A 22,351-nucleotide genomic window follows, 5' to 3' on the forward strand; every position below is an offset into this window, starting at 1 on the left:
TTGCACTATCTTCCCTCATTTAAATCCAACTCTTTTTCACAACATGGCCATCATCTTCCTGATGTCATGATCATTCTTCAAGATAGAAGGACAAACAACAATAAGGTCTCCTAGTTAGCTGGCATCTTGCCCAAGATTGAAGAGCATGTTCCTTGAAGGCTAGGAGTAATCTTAATCAGTCATATCCTTCAGAGACTGACTTTTTTACAGGAGCTGGACCTTATTGAGGAAATAGAGGAAAAAAGGCTGGATTCCAATTTAATTTAATAATTGGTTACTAATATAAATGTAAAATAATAATTTCTCTTAATAGGTAGTATGTGGTATGGCAAACCCCAATTCAAAAATACTCAGAGATATCTCAAAGTAAAGAACAGAATTTTATTAGGATCTCACAAGAAATGGACAGTCCTGGAGTTCTCCAGTGAAGGGAGGTCAACCCCCACAGAAATCAAAGGCAATTATATAGTCACAACCACAAACCATGACACCCCCTTCCCCTTATCTGGTTAATCCTCACTACCTTGCTTAATGCTTGGAAGTAGCATGGGTTTGTTAAATTCTAGCCAAGACAATTGGTATTGCAGATATGTTTAATTGAATTTATAGTGGTCAGTTTCACAAGGTTTACAGATGTTTGCAGGTGTGTTTGCCTAAATTTATAGATTTATGGTGGTCAGCCCTACAAAGTTTACTTGAGCTAATATGAGGTTTGTACGAAGAATTTCATTTTTCCAAAGCCATTGGATCTTCATAAACTAAATTCATGTTATAGATTCATCTACCTTAGTTAATAATTTTATGAGAAACCATATAATCCCTCACAATAAGGAGATTTATTTAGAGGTAAGTAATCCCTTAAACTAGATTAACCAAGGAGATTTAGTTTACCTTAGGCTTCTTTAATCAACAAATAGAGATTAGTTTGTTGACTTCTGAATATCTCCAGGCCATTAAATAGTCAGATTCTTCTCTAAACAGTTAAGTAAAAATCCAGGAGATTATCTCAGATACTTCTGCTAGAAGAACAAGTCTTTTGTTCTCTTTCCCAGAGCCTTAAAGATTATTGGACTTTTGGAATTGGGGCTGGAATAACAAGTGATTATTCTGAGAAGTCCTTAGTTTCCCTTTTTCACTCAGAAGGAACAGATTTTGGTGAATTTAGGTCCTGATGGACTTCTCTGGTGGTCTGCTCAGTTCAGGTTAGTCTTTCTGAGTTTAGTTCCTGAGAGCTAGATGTGAAATTTAAAAATGAGGAATATCTTTTTGAAGAACAATAAATTTCATTGTCAAATTTCTCCTGGAAAAATTAAAAGGCAACAAAACTCTAATATTTTCCTATCCTCATGAAATGGCTGATAAATCTCTAGAAAGAGCTACTAGTCTCTCTGTGGCAGTGCCTTGCACATAGTAGGTCCGAAGTGTCACTGAAGTGAAATAAAATGAAACTGGTAACCTTTCTCTCTGTGTCTTTGTCTCTGTCTGTCTCTCTGTCTCTCCTTCTCTCTTTCTCCACCCCCACCCCCCCAAAAAAAAGCCAAAGTCTTTTGGAAGCAATTTATTAATATACACAAATTTCTGCTTTGTAAAGAAATACAGAATTTCTTGGGCTTTTGATTCACTTAAATATAACAGTAATGCTAATGCCAGTGTACTTTTGGTGGAATATCATGTAGAAACCTCTTCAGCCAGGAAGCTTACCCCATCTTTAGACTCCTTCTCAGTTTGAAAGCACCATCTACCTTTGTGACCTGTTGACTGGCTACTCTCAAGACATCTATTTTAAGGAGGGGGTTCAGACTAACTATCTTTATCCCTTGCCAAGCTGCACTTTTGACTCTACTAGAGAAGACTTTCTCTATGGCATGCCTTCCATCTCCTAAGCCCACTGACTTCAAAACTCCCCTTCTTAATTCCCTTTTATATACTGCCTTCCCTCATTAGAACAAATTCCTTGAAGCTGGAACTTTCTGCTTCCATTTGTATTCCTAGTGCTTAGCACAGCCCCTGCACACAGTGAGGAATAACAAATGCTGGTTGACTTGAAATCACTCCCTCCCTCTTTAATTGCTCCTATTTAAATCTAGTCGAAGGTCACTATAAACAGGACAAATGCTTTCTAATAATCTTAGGTTCAGGAATCATGATCTTTCCCTAAAGTTGATTGCTTTAGTCAAAAATTCAAGTGACTCTAAGGACTTCAGACTAGGGCATTGTCATAATATTTTCCAATGAACGTCTTAGTGCTATATATTTCTACATTCTCCCATTTTCATTCTGGGCACAAAATAACCTCAAGCATGAGCCATGCTTCCAGGATATCATTTTGTATTCTCTCTTCTCATTCTTTAAGCTGCATATAATCAGCAGCAAGAAACATTACTTGAGTTGGTTCATTATAAATTTGGAGCTCTCTGCTTTTTATTTCAATACAGCAGATGCGGGGAAACAATGAAATAAAGAGAACTATTCCAGATGCTCAGGGTGTATATCAAGTGGCATTTAGGGTGGAAGCATTGCCTAGCATGATTCACTTTCATATTTATCCAATCCAATTCAACTCTATTCAGTTCAACAAACATTTCTTTATTAGGCATCTTCTCCATTCAGAGGGAGAGGCAGTGACAGCAAGGGCAGGTACTGGGAGGAACTCTGAGTTCCTCTGGAGGTTACTAGCTAAGTCATTACAGACAAGTCCCTATCCCAAGAAGCTCTCAATTTATGTTATAGGTATCAGTGAAGGAAACTAAGTGATCCAGTGGATACAGCACTGGGACTGGACTCGAGAAGACTAGAATTCAAATTTGACTTCAGACACCTATTAATTGTGACTGTGGACCAAAAAAAAAAAAATCTGTATGCCTCAGTTTTCTTATTTGTAAAATGGGGATAATAATAGTAACTATCCTCCAGTGTTTGTCATAAAGATCAAATGAGATAATACTTATTAAGTATCTGGTATGAAGTATGTGCTATGTAAGTATTACCTTTTATTATTATCAGTTCACATCAGGAGATTCCCATAAAGATAACACCATAGTTTAGATCATACTGCTATTCCATCCACCAAAAAACTAACAAACCTATGGAAGGCATTGTTCAACAGCTGAGGAATTTATATTGTAATGACTCATGATGGGGACACGATCTGACTATAACCTTGGTTCTAAGATTCCTCATTGGAATTTCTGGCTTTTTCAGTATATATTAAAATCATTTTGATTTATCAGCCACTACTGACCTCTTTTTAAAAAAATTTCACCAAGACACACATATAAGTTACAAGCTATAGGATCTACCAGTCAAATTACCAAAGGGATAATTTATAGAGTTAGATAAAATAACAATAAAATTAATTTGGGAGAATAAAAAAGATGTAGAATATCAAAAGAAATAATGAAAAAGAAATTGAGAGAAAAAAAGGACCACGACATTAGGGAGGTGATCTTATGGCATACAAATTAAAAGGATTTAAATGAGGGGGGCTGTGCAAAATGGTACTTCTAGAATTCAAATAATATAAAGCAGTGATCATCAAAACCATTTGGTAATTGTCTAAAAATAGATCAGTAGAATGTATCAAAGAAAGAAAATTAAAAAAAATTGGACTCAATAGTTCAGTGTTAATAAGTGTCAAAATGTAAATAATAGGGAAGATATATGGCAAGAATTGTTGGTAAATCTGGAAAACAGTGTGGCATAACACTACCTAACACCATATATAACAGTCAACTGAAAATGGATACATGACATGAATATAATACCTAAAAAAACTAGATGATAATATGAGAACATACTGTTTACAATTATGGGCAAGGGAATGAATTTTTAAGCAAACAAGGGATAAAACTGATCATACATAATAAAATAGAATACTTTTATTACCTAAAATGAAAAGGTTCTGTGTGAACAAAATTCATGCTATTGGGATAAGAAGGGAAATATTAAATGGGAAGAAAATATTATTACTGATAAAACTCTGATATCCAAGTCATTTAGGAAACTTAGAAAAATACATAATAAAAAAGTCACTGCTATCTATAAGCAGTTAAAAAATATGAACGAGTGGTTCTCAAAAATACAAATTATTAAAAACTATATGGAAAATTTTTTTCTAAATTACTAATAGAAAAATGAAAAAATAATTCTGAGATTTTACCACACACTCAGCAATAAGCAAACAAAAGATGTCAAGAGACAAAGAAGGAAAGGCTTTACAAAAATGGAGATAATCATGCATTGTTATTGGAGCTGTGAATTTATCAACCTTTCTGTATAAATAATTTTGAATTATGTGAAGTTGACTAAAATATCCATCTCCTTTGATTAGAGATTCTACCAACAGGCATATATATCCACCCAGGTCAATGACAAAAAGAAAGATCTTGTATATAACAAAATATTTATAGCAGTTTTTTTTTCTTTGTTGTAGCAAAGAATGGGAAACAAAATAGACAGTCATCAATTGGGTAATGGCTAAATAAATTATGGTACAAGACTATAGTGGAATGTGCTGTAAGAAATGATAAATATAATGAATACCAAAAAGCAGGGGAAGATTTATATGAACAAATGCAAAGAAAAGTAAGACAAATAATATACACAATGATTATAAAAATGGGAATTGATCCTATTTACTGAGTAAATAAGATTTTTTTTTCTTTTCCAGGTGAACAAGATGCAACAAACTGTCTTTTTGTAACCTATACTTAGCTTATTGATGGAAAAGGTAGATGGGGTATAGTGAGTTGAATGCTGAGCCTGAAGTAAGAAACATTTGAATTATCTTCCCGAGTTCATATTTGGTTTTCATCACTTACTGTGAGACCCTGGACAAATCACTTAAGATTTTCTTCAGCTTGCTCATCTGTAAAATGAGCTGGAGAAGAAAACTACCCCAGTATCTTTGTCAAGAAAATCCCAAATGGGGTTATGAAGAGTCAGACATGACTGAAATGACTGAACAATAATGACAAAATTTAGTTTATCAATACCCTTCTTAGAACTACTAGACTGCTTGGGAGCAGGCTGCAAAAAAAAATATGATTGGAAATCTAGATGGTCTCCATGCTAAGGAACAACCAGAAAATTAAAATGATGGTACCAAATCCTAATGATTATGTTTGCCCCCCCCCCAAAAAAAAGAGATATGAGAAAGTACCACTGCCCTTTTTTTTTTTTGCATAAAACCAGGAATTGTGAGTATGCATATAATATTACTTTTCTGATATGTTATTAGTCTTACTGAATTCCTGTCCTTCCCCCCCTTTTCTTTTTATTGATATAAAGGATGCCTCTTTGGGATGAGAAGAGGAAATATTAGGCTTATGTAGGTTATGTAAAAACAAAATATCAATAAAAATATTGGAAGAAAAACTTTTTAAGCAACACCATAGCTGGTTGCTTTTCTAAAGGCCACTTAACTGTCAGAGTGAACTCCAGAGCAGAATTTAGCACCTGTGTGCACACCTTGAACTGCTCTTTCACCCTGACATCTCTTCACTATATTTAGTTATTCAGTTTTATATCTAGTATGAAAGTCTCAAAATATTTTGTTTTTAGAAATAATCAGTATGTTGATGTCTGCTTTGGTCAGCACTGGCTCTACAAGTATAATTTTATCTTGAGTCCTTGAACCATTTAAAAATGATCTTAAAAAAAAACTGGTTGAGGATAAAAACATCACCACAAATAGCCAGCCATCAAGCTGATAGAAAACAAAATATTCTTGTCAGTAGATCACAGTGGACAGAAGGCTGGTCTCGGGAAAAGTACTAGGTTTTGGCTTCTGGAATCACTTGAATATGAAAGAATCAGAATAAATGACTTCTAAGATCCTAAGAACTTGTGATCTGATGTTCATCAAGAAGGATTCATAGATTTAGACCTGCAAGTGAAATTAGGGCTTAAAAGGTCCAAACTCTTATGTTATTAATATATGTTAACATACTATGTTATAATTATTGTAATATTATAATATGATTATATTGTATATATAAACATATTACATATATCAATACGATAATAACATATTATATAATTAACATAAATAACATGAGAAAGAACCTGGATTTGAACATAGGCCTTTTGATACAAGATCCTGCAAGGGACAGTTCACATACACTTTGGCTGTAAATAATATCTGGTAAATTCTTTTATCAATTAGCAAGTATAAACTTTTTTAGTTGTGAAGCCAGATTCTCTGTGAATCCTTTGAGTAAGGATATTTTATATTGTTAATTTACATTAAATTTTGTTATACTATATTATATTATGTTATTTTGTCATGTAATATCGTCACATTATATCCACAAGAATTTATTAAACACCTACTATGTGCTAATCTTTGTCTTAATCATTTTTACAAATATTTTCTCATTTGATTGTCACAATAAACTCAGGGAGACAGATAATGTGATCTCACATCCCCCTCTTTAATAATTGTGAAGAAATTGAGACTGAGTTAAATGACTTGCCTGGGGTCTCATAGCTAGAAAGTGTCTGAGGTATATTTGAACTGACTTGAATTCTGACTCCAGGCCCAGACAAGAATCCACTTAGATTATGGATGACATTCAGACACTGAGAAAACCAATCCTATTTATTAAGTAAATAAGACATCTTTTTTTTTTTTTCTTTTCCAAGTGAACAAGAAGAAATGAACTCTCTTTTTGTAACCTGAATTTAACTTATCAATACCTCTTTCTTTGAACCTATTGCTCAGCCCCTTGGATCCAGGCTGCAAAAGAGATGTGATTAGAAATCTAGATGTCCTCCAAGTTAATGAATAAAATGAAATTTCTGAGGCAAAGAGCACTCCTGAGGGTTAGGGGATTATATCATTCCCCAAGTGTTCTTTATGGATAGTGAATTATCTTATTGATATTTCAAGATACATCATCTGTTCAGGCAAGTGAGGGCCCAAGAAATAATTCTTCATTTCTGAGGAAAATGTTTTAGCAGCTGAGTTCTAAAAAAGGTCCCCAGAATTTCTGTCTATTTGTAGGAGAAATGCTTTTATAGAATAAAAAAATATTTTGGAATTTTGGAGACCTAAGTTCTGGTTCCAGATTTGTTAACTAGAAAGTTACTCCCCTTCCCTGGGACTCGGTTTCTTCCTTTGTAAAAATGAAGGCAATGAAAAAGACATTTTGTAAGGTCTCTTCCAGTTTTAACATTGTAAAATTGTAGGAATTTCATTTTCTGAAAAGCAGAGAAGAAAGTAGTTCTGTTTGGTAGTAACAGTTCAGTCTGTAAGTTGACTTGATTTCTCTGCATGTAGATTTAATTGTCCATTTCTAGGCCAGCAAAGGCTTTAGATTATGCCTTTTTTTTTTTTGCTCCTTGAAACCAGGAATTATAAATCATTATTACAGACAGAATAAATTGAAGATAGACAATGGACGGATGGCATTAACATTAAAGAAAACCCATAAAGTTTCCCTGTATAAGGTGGAATTTTAGCTGAGACTTGAAGAGGGAGTCTTGGAAGCTAAGAGGCAGAGATGAGGCAGGAGAGAGTTCCAGACTTTGGGGGACAGTCAATGAAGGTCTCCAATATCTGGAGATGGGATATTTTGTTGGAGGAACAACAAGGAAGCCAATGCCATTGGATCAGAGTATTTGGTGGGGAGGGTGAATGTAAGAAAGCTGGAACATGGAGTAGGGGACAAAGCATGAGATTTTCCAAGATCTAAGAGAAAATGTTGGTAATTAATATAGAGCAGTGTGGTACACTGGAAATCCTGCCTCTTATTCATTACCTCTGACTTTGGAAATCACTAACCCCCACCGGGTCCATTATCTTAATCTATATAATAAGGGGATTGAATTAGATGACATACAAGGGCAACTAGATGTTGCAGTGGATAGATTTCTGGTCCTGTAGTCAGGAAGAAACATTTTCCTGAGATCAAATCTGGCCTTAGACACTTATTAGCTATGCGACTTCTGGTTAAGTCCCTTAACTTTGTTTTCCTCAGTTTCCTTATCTGTAAAATGAGCTGGAGAAGGAAATGCAAGCTGCTCTATTATTTCTGCCAAGAAAACCCCAAACAGGCTCAGGAAAAATTGGACACAAGTGAAAATGACTGAGCAGCAAAGTCCCCTCAGGTGTAAATCAAATTATAAAGAGACTGCTTATTCGATGAATGCTTACCTGTTCTATAACTATCAAATTCTGTGGCTAGTAATCAGTGTATTTATCCAATCCTGATGTTTTCTTGGCTTAACCTACTGGATTTTCCAGCCACTCCAAAAATAGCAAAGTCTCTTTTCCCTGTTTTGGGTTAATAAGTAAGTTCTATGAAACTCAACTCAAGGAATTCTTGACCAAAAGTTTAAACTAATGCAGGACTTTTACAAATAATAACATGAGGATGAAATGGAAATTTGGAGTTTTGGAGTCAGTGGGCCCAGAGTCAGATCAGCAGTAAGAACGGCTAGCATGACCCTCATCAAAGACTGAGGGAGATGGATTTCTGGAGGGAATGTGGAATGATTTTCCTGGTCCTTAACCCAGGCGGTGTTTTACCTATGTGATTAAAGGCTGCCACTGCTCTGGGAGAATAATGAACATGAAGGATGACACTATCAATTGGAGAGTGGAAACTTCCCTCACGCCTTTCCTTATAACCTACTTTTGTTGACATCCATCTCTGGATCTCATTGGGACTAGTTTTTTTTTCCGGTGGCTCCCTGCTTTTTCCAAATCCCTCCAATTGCCAATGTTTTCTATTTTGCTGAGCTTGTTGTAGTGTGTCCGACTGTACCACCTTACGGGACATTTGGGATCATGTTTCCAGTCCATCTCATTTTTTTTTTAAACAGCAGAGTTTGTCATTTGCCTGTTTTATCCCCCCAAGGTCCAACTGCATAACATTCCTATCCTCAGCTTAGCAGTGTCCTGGATTTTTTGAACTGCGTTCCCCTGTGTAAAGCTTGCTTTGAAAGTGACTGCCATCTTTTAGTGTTAATGAACATTTGGGGAGCACTTGGCTGGGGATGGGGCAATTTATATACAGCGCTTTAAAAGTTCTTTTTTCTTTTTTGAATATAGGAAATAAAAATCCCTGTGCTTTTGCCAAATATACTTAGCAAGTCCTCTCTGCAGCAGCTGGTGAGATAGAGACATATGGTCTGCTCACCCTACCACTACAACATGTGTGTGTGTATACATACATACTCACTGTATAGAACTGTGTGTGTTGAGAATGTATATATATGGGCCCATATATGCCATGAGTGTGCTCTGTGAAATTTATTCCCTAGGAAAAAATGTCCCTGTGCAGAGGCTGCTGAGGGGAAGCAAAAGATAAACAGATGGAAAAGACACAGTCTTACCCACAAAGAGCTTACAGTCTAATAGCAATAGAATATCAGTAGAGTTTAAAAGTCAAATGAAACTCTGCTAGTGGAATAGTAATGGTCATTTTAATCACCCTCATCCTTTGTTCACAGAAAAAAAGAGATACCTGTTTTTTCTAACCAAATGTGGTTAGAAATAATCAAATTTCTAATAATATGGAATAGGTCTTCCTCTGAATCTAGGCAAAAAGGAATATCCATTCACTTCTTTGTCATCTAAAGGGAACGGTACTTAACTGACAGGGTGCAGTTCATTTAGTACATACTGTTGCAAAATTCTGCTCCATCACTTTTACTACTGAGGAAGCACAGAAGTAATTTTTCTTAATCTAGCCATCCTAGAACTGCTTTTTCAAATAATTTCCATTCTGAATACCACCGTCAATCAGAATTCCATACCAGATTCAAGCTGTTTTAAAATTGTAGCCAGTGGAAATATCTTGTACTCTGAAACATCCTTTATTTTTATGTGTCCAACACTGCTAGGTGCACAGTGGAGATATAAAAGCAATATAAGAGATGATCCCAAACTTCACAGAAATCAAAATCTACATGGAAAGAAAAGTTTAACTTATGTGGATCCATGAAGTGTTAAACTATGTGATATTATTCAGTAATTTTTTCAATCATGTCTGACTCTTCATGATCCTATTTGAGGTTTTTCCTGGCAAAGATATTGGAGTGATTTTCCATTTTCTTTTCTATCTCATTTTATAGATGAAGAAACTGGGCCAAACAGAGTTAAGGGACTTGCATAGGGTCTCACAGTTGGGAAAAGTCTGAGGCCAGATGAGTCTTCCTGCCTCCTGATCTCATACTCTATTCACTGTGCCCCAAACTATATGATATAAACTGCCAAAAGATCATTTGATTTATCACTAAAAGGTTTGGTTCAGGTCCTTTATTTTATAGAGGAGGAAATGGAAGCCAAAAAAAGTAATTGTATTTCCTAAGGTCCCACTGATTATCAGAGCTGGGACTTGAACCTAAGTCCTATCTAACCTTTTAAATCTAGCATTTCCCTCCCTTTTTGTATAACGCTGCCTTCCAGGGCAGCAGGAATTCAGAGAAGGGAGAAGTGAGCATGGGCTAGAGCTCTCCAAGAAGGCTTCATAGAGCACAGAGGGCATTTGAGCTGGAATTTGAAGGGAGATTAGAGTTTAGACTTGGTAGTTAGCAAATCTATTGTTCAACAAACACTCATTAAATACATGATGAGAGGACAACAGAGAGATAGCAGAACTACATGAGTCTTATTGTGTTTCTGTTTTCTCTACCCAAGAGCATGATTTTTGGGCTGGGAAAAAAAAAGAACTAGGATAAAAAAAGCTTCTTTGTTTTTTTCTTGGCTTAGATGTCAGCAGCATGGCTAAATGTTGTGGTCCTCATATGGTTATAAAGCTCCACGGGAGTAGGAGAGACTAACAGTGTGGTGACCAACAATATGAGAAAGTCCATTTGGGCACTGCCCTGAAAGCCCAACCTATTTGGAGGAGCACTGTACCTAAAAGGGATTGTCTTGGAAAAAAATTGGTATGGAAGCCAAGCAGATCAATTCAGCTATTTGGGAGTATGTGAAAGTCTAGCTAATTAAGAACAGCAAAAAAAAAAAAAAAAAAAAAATCACTATCTTAGTTCCTATTGATGACTGCTTGAACTTTAATTGAGGAAAACAATGAAGTTATGGTTTCTGCATTTAGTCAGCAGAGTGGTCATGCTGTTGGTGATATTCTAGGAAAATTTGCAAATGTTTCTTCTGGCCTTGTAAAAATCAGACCAAGGAAAGACCAAGATTAGAAAAAGTGCATAATGCCTTTGTTATAGTAAAAAATATTCATGTAAAAAAAGTTAAACAAAGAATTGAAATCCAACATAAGAGTTTGTGATAAAAGAGTATCTAGCTCTTCCCAGGATCTTCAACTCATCAAGCCAAGATAAACTGCAGCCCTGAGTACCCTTTAAAGAACTTTTTGTAATGTGATAGGTGATCTTTGGAAAACAGGGTAGAAAGGAAAGGGGACACAGTCCTGGAGATGTGTGGATATCCTGGTATTCAAAAAGGGGAAGAGACTGGAATTGGTAGAGAAGTCTGGTGAATCTGAATTCTGGGACTGACAATATTCTAGACTGTATTATGAAATAGATAGTTTAGGGCATTGAATAAAGATTTTTAAAAATCATAACATCCAAGATCACTTCATTTCTGACTCAGTTAAGTCAAGCTAGCTTCATTTGGGGGGTGGGTTAGAGGTCAGCTAATAATGGAAATGTCTTTAGACAGCAAATTTGCACTACAAGGTGCCTGACAAAATCTCTCATGTTATCCTTGTTTCATAAATGGGTCAATATCAACTTAGAGGAAGTTCTCTAGTATAGTGTCCCTGGCACCTCTCATTAGTCCTATTCTATTCAACATGTTCAGCAATAGCTTTGGTAAAGTCATAGATGATATACTTATCCAATTTTCAGCTAACACAAAGTTTGGAAGGGCAGCCAATATGTGGGATGACAGAATTGGGATCTTAACAGCCTGAAAAAATAAGCTGAAGTGAATTAAGATGAGACTGAATTAAAATAAAAGTAAAGCCTCTTTTTTGGATTTAAATGATTCGGCACAAACACAAGTTGAAATTCTTACTACATATTGATGGGATCTTGGGGGTGGGGGAGGAATCAATAACAACAATGTGAATCAACTCAAACTTCAGAAAGATCTCACCAATACAGGCATCTCCTATATAGATTACAACCAGCTGTGCCTTCTCATCTCATGCATCTTTATCCATGATCTTCCACAAATCCTCCTTAGCGAATGCATAGGACCTGTTGGAGACTTTCTTTTAAATATTTCAAGGATACTAATGTCACATTTGGACAGTTTATGTTTTATCCCTTGTTCTTGCTCTATAATTAGTCCACCTCTTTTTCTGCTCATACATTTTTTAAAATGACAATTTTTTTTCCCACTTCAGTGCATGTGAGCTATTGTTGGTCATATGCTGCAGACTACTTGCATTTACCATGTATTTGAAATTTATTTTTTGAGATCATGTATTTTCACTGGAATAGTCTTTATATTAAGTTGGCAGGATTCCATGGAAGGAAGGAGTTTAGATCAATAGAAATTATGCACAATTTTTAACTCACAGTCTACCTACTTTCCTTCTCTTCAATCCTGGGTTCAAGTTCTGGGTTGCTTTTTCCTTCCTTCTCCCTCCCTCTTTCTCCTTCCTTTCCCCTTTTCCTCTCCCTCTTCCTTACTCCCTCTCTTTCTCCCTCCCTCCCTCATTCCCTCTCCCTTCTTCTCTCTCTCTTTCTCCTTCCCTCCTTTTCTCCCTCTCCCTCCCTCCTTCCCTTCCTTCCCCCTCTCTCTTTCTTTCTCCCCCTCTCCCTCTCTCTCTTTCCTCTGTCTCTCCCTCTCCCTCCCCCCCTCTTTGTTTTTGTCCCTCCCTCTGTGTTTGTCTCTATCTCTGCTTCTCTGTCTCTCTGTTTCTGTCTCTCCGTCTCTGTCTCTCGCCCTCTCCCCCTCCTCATCTCTGTCTCTGTCTCTTTCTCATTTGGACCTTTAGTTTCATTGGCATGGAGAATTCTAAGGGAACTTCTGCAATTTACAGTCTTAGGAGACAAGTGATACCACAATTAATAAATGACCAAGGATTATGAATAGTCAGTTTTCAGATGAAGAAATCAAAGCTATCTATAGTCATAAGAAAAAATGCTCAAAACACAATTGATTAAAAAATGCAAATGAAAACAAGTCTGAGGCACTACTTCACACCTATTAGATTGTTCAATGATAGAAAAAGAAAATTATAAATGCTGGAGGGGATGTGGGAAAATTGGCACATTAATGCACTGTTGATGGGGTTGTGAACTAATCTAACTATTATAGAGAGCAATTTGGAACTATATGACTGCCAAAGGGCAGTTAAACTCCATACCATTTTGCCCAATAATACCACTATTAAGACTGTATCCCAAAGAGATTTTTTAAAAAGTAAAAAACATCGACTTGTACAAAAAATATTTATAGCAGCTCTTTTTTGTGTGTGTGTAGTGGCAAAGATTTGGAAATTGAGGGGTTGGGAATGGCTGAACAAGTTGTAGTATATGAATATTATGGAATATTATGGTGCTATAAGAAATGACGAGCGGGAAATGAACAGAATAAGTAGATCACTGTACACAGTAACAGCAACACAGTACAAGGACTTAGCTATTCTCAGCAATGCAATGCACCCAAGACAATTCAAAAGGATTCTTGAGAAAAATGTTATTCATATCCAGAAAAAGAAGTGCTGGAGCTTGAATACATATCTAAGCATATTATTTTCATTTTGTCTGTTTCTTCTTTCACAAAATGCCTAATATGGAAATATATTTTACATGATTGCACATCTATAACCTATATCAAATTGTAAATCATCTTAGGGAGAGAGTAGGTGAGAGAGGAAGGGAGGAAGTTTGGAACTCAAAATTAAAACAAAAAAAGTTAAAATTTGTCTTTTCCCATAGTTTGAAAAGATAATGTATTTATGTATTCACTCATTTATTTATTTGCTTGTTTGTTTGTTTTTCAAGGCAACTGGGGGGTAAGTGACTTGCCCAGAGTCACACAGCTAGGAAGTATTAAGTGTTTGAGGCTACATTTAAACTTGGGTCCTCTAGATGCCAAGTCCAGTGTCATCTAACTGCCCCTAAAATATTATTTAAAACTTTTTTTAACCTCAAGGATTTGCCTGGGGCACTGAGAAGTTATAGGTGCATTGTTCTAGATTTCCCAGACATTAGGTAGCAGAAATAGTTTAAATCAAGGCTTTCTTTCTATATAACTCACTGTGTACCCATAATACCAAGCTTTCTTTCACCTTTAGGCTATATAATTTTTTTATGTTATTCATCAATTCAATGGTTTTTACCTTTATTTTTATTTATTTCTTCTTTGATAATCAGAATGTTGATTCTGATTTGATAGGATTTTTTTAAATTATAGCTTTTTATTGACAGAACATACGCATTGGTAATTTTTCACCAGTGAGCCTTGCAAAAACTTCTGTTCCAACTTCTCCCTTCCTTCCCTCCATCCCCTCCCCTAGATGGCAGGTAGTCCCATACATGTTAAATATGTTAAGGTATATGTTAAATACAATATATGTCTACATATTTATATAGTTCTCTTGCTACACAAGAAAAATCTAATTTAAAAAGAAGGTAAAAAAATAACCTGGGAAGAAAAACAAAAATGCAAGCAAACAATAACAGAAAGAATGGAAATGCTATGTTATGGTCCACACTCATTTCCCAGTGTTCTTTCCCTGGGTGTAGCTGGTTCTGTTCATCACTGATCAATTTGGAATTGAATTGGATCCTCTCACTGCCAAAGATAGCCACTTCCATCAGAATTGATCCTCATATAGTATTGTTGTTGAAGTGTATAATGATCTCCTGATTCTGCTCATTTCACTTAGAGTCAATTCATGTAAGTCTCTCCAAGCCTCTCTGTATTCATACTGTTGGTCCATTCAGTTTCTAGTTTCTAGCCACTACAAAAGGGTTGACCTTTAGGCTATATTAATAAAAACATTGGGTTATGGGTATGGGTATACCTCTAAGTCCCGTGCAACTATGGGATTTTCATCAAAGAGTAAAGATGAAAATGAAACTCTTTAGTGTTCATGTTGGTAAGCTGAACTTTTTGAAAAAAAAATCAACAAAATAATCTTATGTTACTATCAAACTGATCACTTATTTTTAATAACAAAACTAACTAAAAATAGAACATTTTTAAGTGTTTACTAAGTGCTAGAGATTGTTCTAAAGCACTGAGGATATATATATAAGAGCAAATAAGAGTATCCCTATTCTCAATTAGCTTTTAATGGGGAATACATTTTTTAATAGGGGAGGAAAAATGAGAGGAATGGTACCCCAGTGGGAAGAAGGCAGATGGCAAACAGGTAAAATACAGAGTGATGGGAACTCCCATTAGCCGGGAGTGATGGGAACATGTTTGGAACACTTATGAAATGGTTGTTTAGGTGAGTCTAGAGCAATGCATCAGAATAGTTTTCTTGGAGATGGAATGGAGAATGACTAACTAGCAAGTAGAGAAGTACAAAAAGTGAGCTGAACAGAGAAGGGAGAGGGGATAGCTAGGGCTCCTCAAGAAATGATGGGTGAGTAGGGAGTTTCCAACCAGGACAAAGGGCTCCAGGGAAAAAGGCAAAAGATCTGCAGTGATACAAAGCAATGCAGAAGAATGCAGGCTTCTTGATTCTAGGTTTCCGGGCAGTTAGGTGATGCAACAGAGAGTATTGGAATGAAGAACATCTGAATTCAAACCCTGTCTCAGATTATTAACTAGCTGTGTAAGTCTGGGTAACTCATTTGACTTCTGCATGCCTCAATTTCCTGATCTGTAAAATGGGAAAAAATAGCTCAAAAATCACTCACAGGATTGTTGTAAGGATCAAATAAAATAATATACAAAGCATTCTGCAAACTTCTATCATCAGCATCACCATAACTATTTATTATTATTATTATTATTATTATTACATCAAGCAAGGAATGACAACAGCATCTCTGATAGCTGAGTACCAAGTTGCTTTAATTGAACCTGGAATTACCCTGGATTTCACATATCCAGAAAAAATGAAATCCAAAAAGAATAGTAACTTGTACATCAGGAAATTTCAACAAATACCTAACCTTCCTTACTTGTTGTTCAGTCATGTCTGACTCTGTGATAATCCTACCTGGAGTTTTCTTGGCAAAAATATGGGAATGGTCTGCCATTTCTTTCTTCAGTTCATTTTACAGATGAGGAAACTGAGGCAAACAGTAATTTATGTGACTTGCCTAGGATCACATAGCTTGTAAAGGTCTGAAGATTTGAACTCGGGAAGATGAATCTTCCTAATTCAAAGAACAGTGCTCCAACTCACTGCATCACCTGACCTGGTTGCCCCAACTTTCTTGGAAGATTTTGTTATTTTCAAAAGCAAGGGGGTGAACAGAAAAGCATGAATATGACCAGACTGATTTCATGGCTGACGTCTTATAAAAGACTGAACCAGGTGATACAAATATTCACATTCACAGAAGCCAAGGATGTGTATCTGAAAATAGAATAAAATATAAGGAACTGGATAGTAGGTTTCTGTGTCTCTTGTGCAATGACCTTAGTAAGTGCTCAGAAGTATTTGGCGATTAATTAAATGATTTGGTTCTACCCTTTTCCTTCAATAGTGAGTTACCTTGAAATCAATTTTCTTCCATGCTTAGTAAAAAGAAAAACAAAACGTTCTCCAACCTAAAAGAAGAAATGCTAGGAGACTAAGAGACTATTTTCAGTAAAAGCCCCCATATTGCTCAGAGAAAAATTAGGAACAATGTATAGTTTAATTGATCCTGATTAAACTCAAAATTTAAAGGCAAACCTATGTGATATGACTTTTTTTCCCCTGTTTTACACTTGGCATTATAATTTCTTTTTTTAAAAACAATGCTAGATAGTTCTTGCACATCTCCTTTTGGAGAACTCCAAGCTTCATTTCATTTCACTCTTTGCTTAATTCACCCTCTGTGGCCTGCTCTACCTTCCCACCTTGGGTAGTAACTGTCCTTTCCCTAAATCTTCATTTCTTAGGACCTCTGGCTTTTAAGTTTCAGTTTGGGTACTACTTCCTATAGAGGGTCCCTTTCCCCTTACTCATCCTACTTGTGTCCCCCACTGTGCCTTAACTTAGCATGCAAGATAGACAGCTGAATCTAAAGTCAGGAAGACTTGAGGTCAAATGTGGCTTCAGGCATTTACTAGCAGCGGGCAAATCACTAAAAATCACTTTTTAGCTCTGTTTCCTTCTTAAACAGGGATACAAATAGCATCTGACTCTCAGGGATGTTATAAAGATCAAATGAGTATTTGTAAAGCACTTAGCCTAGGGCCTGGCACATAGTAGGTGGTTAATAAATTTGTCTTTCCTTAATTCATATCATATACATGTCTAGTACACAAATAGATGACTATTGTATCCCCAGTTAAAGGCTCTCTTTGAGGAAAAAGAAGAGTTTTGCTTTTTTTTTTTTTTTTTTAAATCTTTAGTGCTTAGCATATTGCCTAGTACACAAAAAGCACTTAAATCAACTTATTGGCATTGCAATCTGGGCAGTGTTAGCACTAATGTATATTAGCAAAACTCCTAAAGTTGGATCTGATCTTTGATAGTGTAATACAGCTTCAAGAGCTCCGAATTGGTCATCAGAGGAACCAGACTAAAACTCTATCTCTGGTGTGACATCAGCTAATTCTTTGTTAATTCTCTGAGTTTATGACTCTTCTTCTACATAAGGAGAGTCAGATAGAGTGATCTTTGCAAATCCCTTTTAGTCCTAATCCCATTTCTGCAAAGCCAAGGTGAATAAATTACTCTCTAAGAGAAAGGAATTTAATGGTAAGTAATGAAGACATTCTATTGGAGCCCCAACATGTCACTGGGCAAATAGCTACTCTCAGAGAGTAATGGGCTTGTCATGATTCAAAAGTCTTTAATAATAATAGCAATAAGTAAGTTCTGAGAAAGGAAGAAAGCTAAAACTTGAAGCTTCCCATGTATTTTCACATTTGTATTGGAAGGAAATTTAGGGTAGGAGAAAGAATACTATAGTTGGAGCTAGAAAAGTAGTTCTAAATGTTGGCTTTAAAAAAGCTTACTACTGGGTGATCTTGGGCAGGTCACAAGCTTGGTGGTGATTTGGCAAACAGATAAAGATCTGTGTTCAAGTCACACTTTTAGTGAGACATATAACTGGGTGTGTGACTGGGCCAGTCAGTTAATCTTGAAATGTTCTTGACAAGTCTCTAGCACAGGAGGTGCTGACCCAAAAGAGTTTCCTCATTTGGAAGGTCCCTATAAAAGTGAAATCCCATTATTGCTAATGCACTTAACCAATCTCTCAGAGTTCCTTTAAGAATTAAATCAGAAAATGTTCAAGAAACAAGAAAACAATTTGTAAACCATGAAGTGACACAAAATATGTTTTGAATGTTGTTTCATGATTAAATGCAAATTTTTAAGAAAGCAATATGCTGAGATGAATGCTTTGGCCTTTATGATTAAATTAAAACAAGAAGGGTTAAGATGAAGATGAAACAAAGGAACCAAAACAAACCAATTAGTTTTAAATGGCTTTCATGATATCTTTACAATCTTTGTTTTCTTTTCCCCATCAAACTTACATAATAACTTAGGTGACATCAGAGCATTTGTTCTGACAAATAGAGAGGGGTACAGTTTGAAAGGGCTTTCATAGAAATCTGTTTTGTACTCATAACTAAGGAAATTTTGGAGCCTTCAATGTTATTTTCAATTTGCTTCCCCCAATGGACTTCCTATTCTCTGCAAAAGCACTCAGACTAACAGAACATTGAACATTAAAAATATTTTATTCTCACAACAACAAATAAAGGAAAAAATTAGTTCCTAAGGCAAAAGACAATTATAAAAAACTCTCCATCTACAAACAAGATCTTCTAACTTCATGTGGTTTGGGGTTGTTAATCTCTGTAATCCAATAACTCGACTAACCACCAATCATCCATGTTAATTCTGATGAGCAGAATTGATTCAGGGATACCAAATTACTTCTGTTGATTCTCTGAAGGAAATGCTATGGTATCTGAGTACATTTACTACACCCATTTCCATTTATTTTTCTGTGTTAGAGACCCTTCCTATTTGTGGTGTCATTAGTTAGATTGCATTCTTGGACTTACCATGGTTTTTTGATGCTTTTAGATGGGCACTGGATATATTAGCTGGTTTTCTCTGGCCACTAAAACATGTTGGACTCATGGTTGACTAGGGTTGCTATCTCTGGATGGAAACATCTAATTTAGTTCCTATCAGAATATGGATCAGAATGTACAACATATTGCATGTCTATAACCAAATCGAGGTCCACATATACAAATGAAAAATTTCACAGTAATAGCCCACATAGCCACTTTGAGGTTAAGAATTTCAATTTTTAAGATGAGATACTGGCATCTAGCTCTTGGCTGGCAAATGCAATAGATTTCTTCCAGTCAGTCATTTTTGCATGAGAAGAAAGGCAGGAGGAAGGAAAAGATCTTACTCGACTTTTCCTGGCTTATGCCTGATAAAAAACCCATATTCTTAGCAAAAATCATTTTATCAGGAATAAAGGGACACAAATATAAAGACCATTTAAAAGTCACAGTTCTAATTTAGGCATTCTCCCTTGAAAATCTTCAAAACAAACAAAGAAAATAGATTTCTCACCTCATCCACAGTCCATTTGGCTACTTCACTTGCCTGGATATCAGCCACACCTGGGAGAAGCTTGCAATGCTGTTCTCTGCAGAGGGGAAGGTCCCGGGAGGGGTGGGTTGACATGGCAGACAGGAAGACTGACTGGTGGAGGGCCTGTTGCTTACTTTCAGAAGAGTATTCTGGGGGGAAGTAGCATTACATGAAACCACTTTATTCAACCTAACTTAACAAATCTTAATATTACTTAGAGCTAACATTTATAGCAGGTGATTTTCTATATGTTTTACAATTATTATCTCATTTGATCCTCACAACAACCCTGGAAGGAAGGTGCTATTATTAGTTCCCTTTTAAAGACAAAAAACAAAAATGGAAACAAAAAAAGGGAAACAGGGATAAAGAGACTTATAAGTGACTAGCCCAGGGTTACACAGCTAAGAAGTATTTGACGCCAGGTTTGAACTCAGGTTTTCTTGACTAGTTCCTGAGTTCTGAGTCACCCAGCTGACCCTGTTTACAGTTCTGTGTTCTCCCTATCCCTGTCCTTCTCCCATAGTTACATACATATATATAACAGAGCAATCAAAGATTTTATATATATATATATATATAGCCTAAGAAGTTCATTAGTTTCCTAGACCATCTTATCACATTGAACTTTTAGTCTACTAAAAAAAACCCACCTCTAAATCCTGTTTGCACATGAATCAAACCTGGTCAATCTTCTTTGTCATTGTACTTGTGAATTTTTAAAAGATTCACATGAAAGACTTAACTTGTGTTTTTCAAATTTTCCCTTACTAGTACTAGCCCTATAATAAATGTTTAGGTGTCTTTCTTTGCTTTTTCCTGTGTTACACTATCCTAAAATATAGAATTCCCTAGAATTCTATTTTGAAGGGAATGTTTCATTACTAGTGTGAAGGCATTTCTCTTTCATACCATCATGGTGGCTTGATGTTGAAGTAATGAAAAAAATGGCTGACATTTATATAAAGCTTTAAGGTTTACAATATGATTTCATTTGATCCTCACAACAGTGCTGTGGTACAGGTAGTGTAAATATTATTACGGTCATTTCAAAGATTAGAAAACTCAGAGAGATTAGATGCTCTCCACCCCCCCCCTCCACTTTGCACAGTAAATGGCAGAGTCGGAATTCAAGCCTAAATATTCTAAATCTTGTTTTCTTTTTGCTGTACTATCCTATTTTCACACCATTACAAATTCTCATACATATACAAATACAAAAATAATCATAATACAAAATGACACATATATTAGAGAGGTTTCAAACAAAGTGCAATGTGAGAGGATCCTGAGCATCATAGGATCATAGGTTGCAGGCCTAATAGGAACTTGAAAGAATACCTAATCCAATCCCTCCACTTTCTGGATGAGGAAACAGGCTGAAAGGATTAAACTTGTTGGAACAATATTAGAAACTCAGGCACACCAGGGATTTTCAATGGATTAGGCAAAGGCGATTGATAAGCAGCATTAAGTAATTGTCAAGAAGGAGGACTGATCTTATCATAGGTAAGTGGCACTCACTGATTGGGTAGAAATTGTACTGTTGAAAAGTTGGATCAGTAAAAACAGCTGGGTCTGGCGATGATCAACTGGGCAAATGGGATGTGAAAAAAGAGAGAGAGAGAGAGAGAGAGAGAGAGAGAGAGAGAGAGAGAGAGAGAGAGAGAGAGAGAGAGAAGAAAAGATGATTCTATAGGTATCATGAGGAGAGAAAGGGAATTTTAGTACTTTCCAAAATGGGGATTTTCTACATGGAGGAAGATTTGTTAATTTTGAAGACTCAGGAGATGGTGAATGAGCATGTTATAGGGCAAAGAAAATACTGAGTGTATATTTGTTTGTGGTTAGGAATGATGCTTAATGTCATCTATGTCCTTACAGAGATGATTAATGCTGAGTTAAATGCACAGATTTCATTCTGTCAATGGTTTATAAACTATATGGTAAGTGAAACTGTATCAAATGCTTGCACTGTGAAGTATTATTCTGAATTCTTAGGCTCCTCTCCAAGAGGTAGATCAATTAAAGTGATTTGTCCAAACGCACATAAACAGTAAATAGGTGGGATGGAGAGTAGCTTCCTAAAGGAAATATGATTTTTGTGTGGTTTTAACAGATGGGTAAGGAATTTAGTTTGTGTGTGTGTGTGTGTGTGTAGCGAGAAGGGGAAAGGGAGAGGGAGGGAGAGAGACCCATCCAGGCATGTGAGATAGTAAGCAAAAATTCCCAGAATTGGGAGACTGAGTATCTAGTTTGAGGAAAAGTGAGGAGGCTAAGTGCCACTGGATTGTAGAATATGGGGAGTAAGAATACTGCCAAGGCAGGAAGGGACAAGGTAATGGAGACTCTTAAAAGCAAAACCTTGTTTTTGATCCTGGAGGCAAGAGGAAGCGTTAGAGTTGAGTTAATAGGGGTAGAGGAGACATGGCCAATCTTTCATGACAGGAAGATAAATTTGACAGATAAGTGAAGGAGGGACTGGAAATGGGAAAGACTTGAGGCTCAGAAAATGAATAGATTATTGCAATAGTCCAGATAGAATGGAGGTGGTGGGGAATATGTCAAAGGAGAGAACAGGACATATTTGAAATATGTTGTGAAAGTAGAAATGACAGGTTTTGGCGACTGATTGGATGTGGAGGTGGGAGGAAGGA

At 36.1% G+C, this 22,351-nt stretch overlaps 1 protein-coding gene across 1 annotated transcript in view; it reads right to left on the reverse strand.

Moving 5' to 3' along the window:
- The window catches only part of L3MBTL4 (L3MBTL histone methyl-lysine binding protein 4), a 489,530-nt gene that overhangs the window by 4,888 nt on the left and 462,291 nt on the right, over positions 1-22,351 (reverse strand). Inside the window, exon 17 of the mRNA XM_031946621.1 lies at positions 19,674-19,843. Within this exon, the coding sequence (XP_031802481.1) occupies positions 19,674-19,843 (170 nt within the window). The remainder of the gene's footprint in view (positions 1-19,673; positions 19,844-22,351) is intronic.

The sequence above is a fragment of the Sarcophilus harrisii genome, chromosome 1, assembly GCF_902635505.1.
Source record: "Sarcophilus harrisii chromosome 1, mSarHar1.11, whole genome shotgun sequence".
NCBI lineage: Eukaryota > Metazoa > Chordata > Mammalia > Dasyuromorphia > Dasyuridae > Sarcophilus > Sarcophilus harrisii.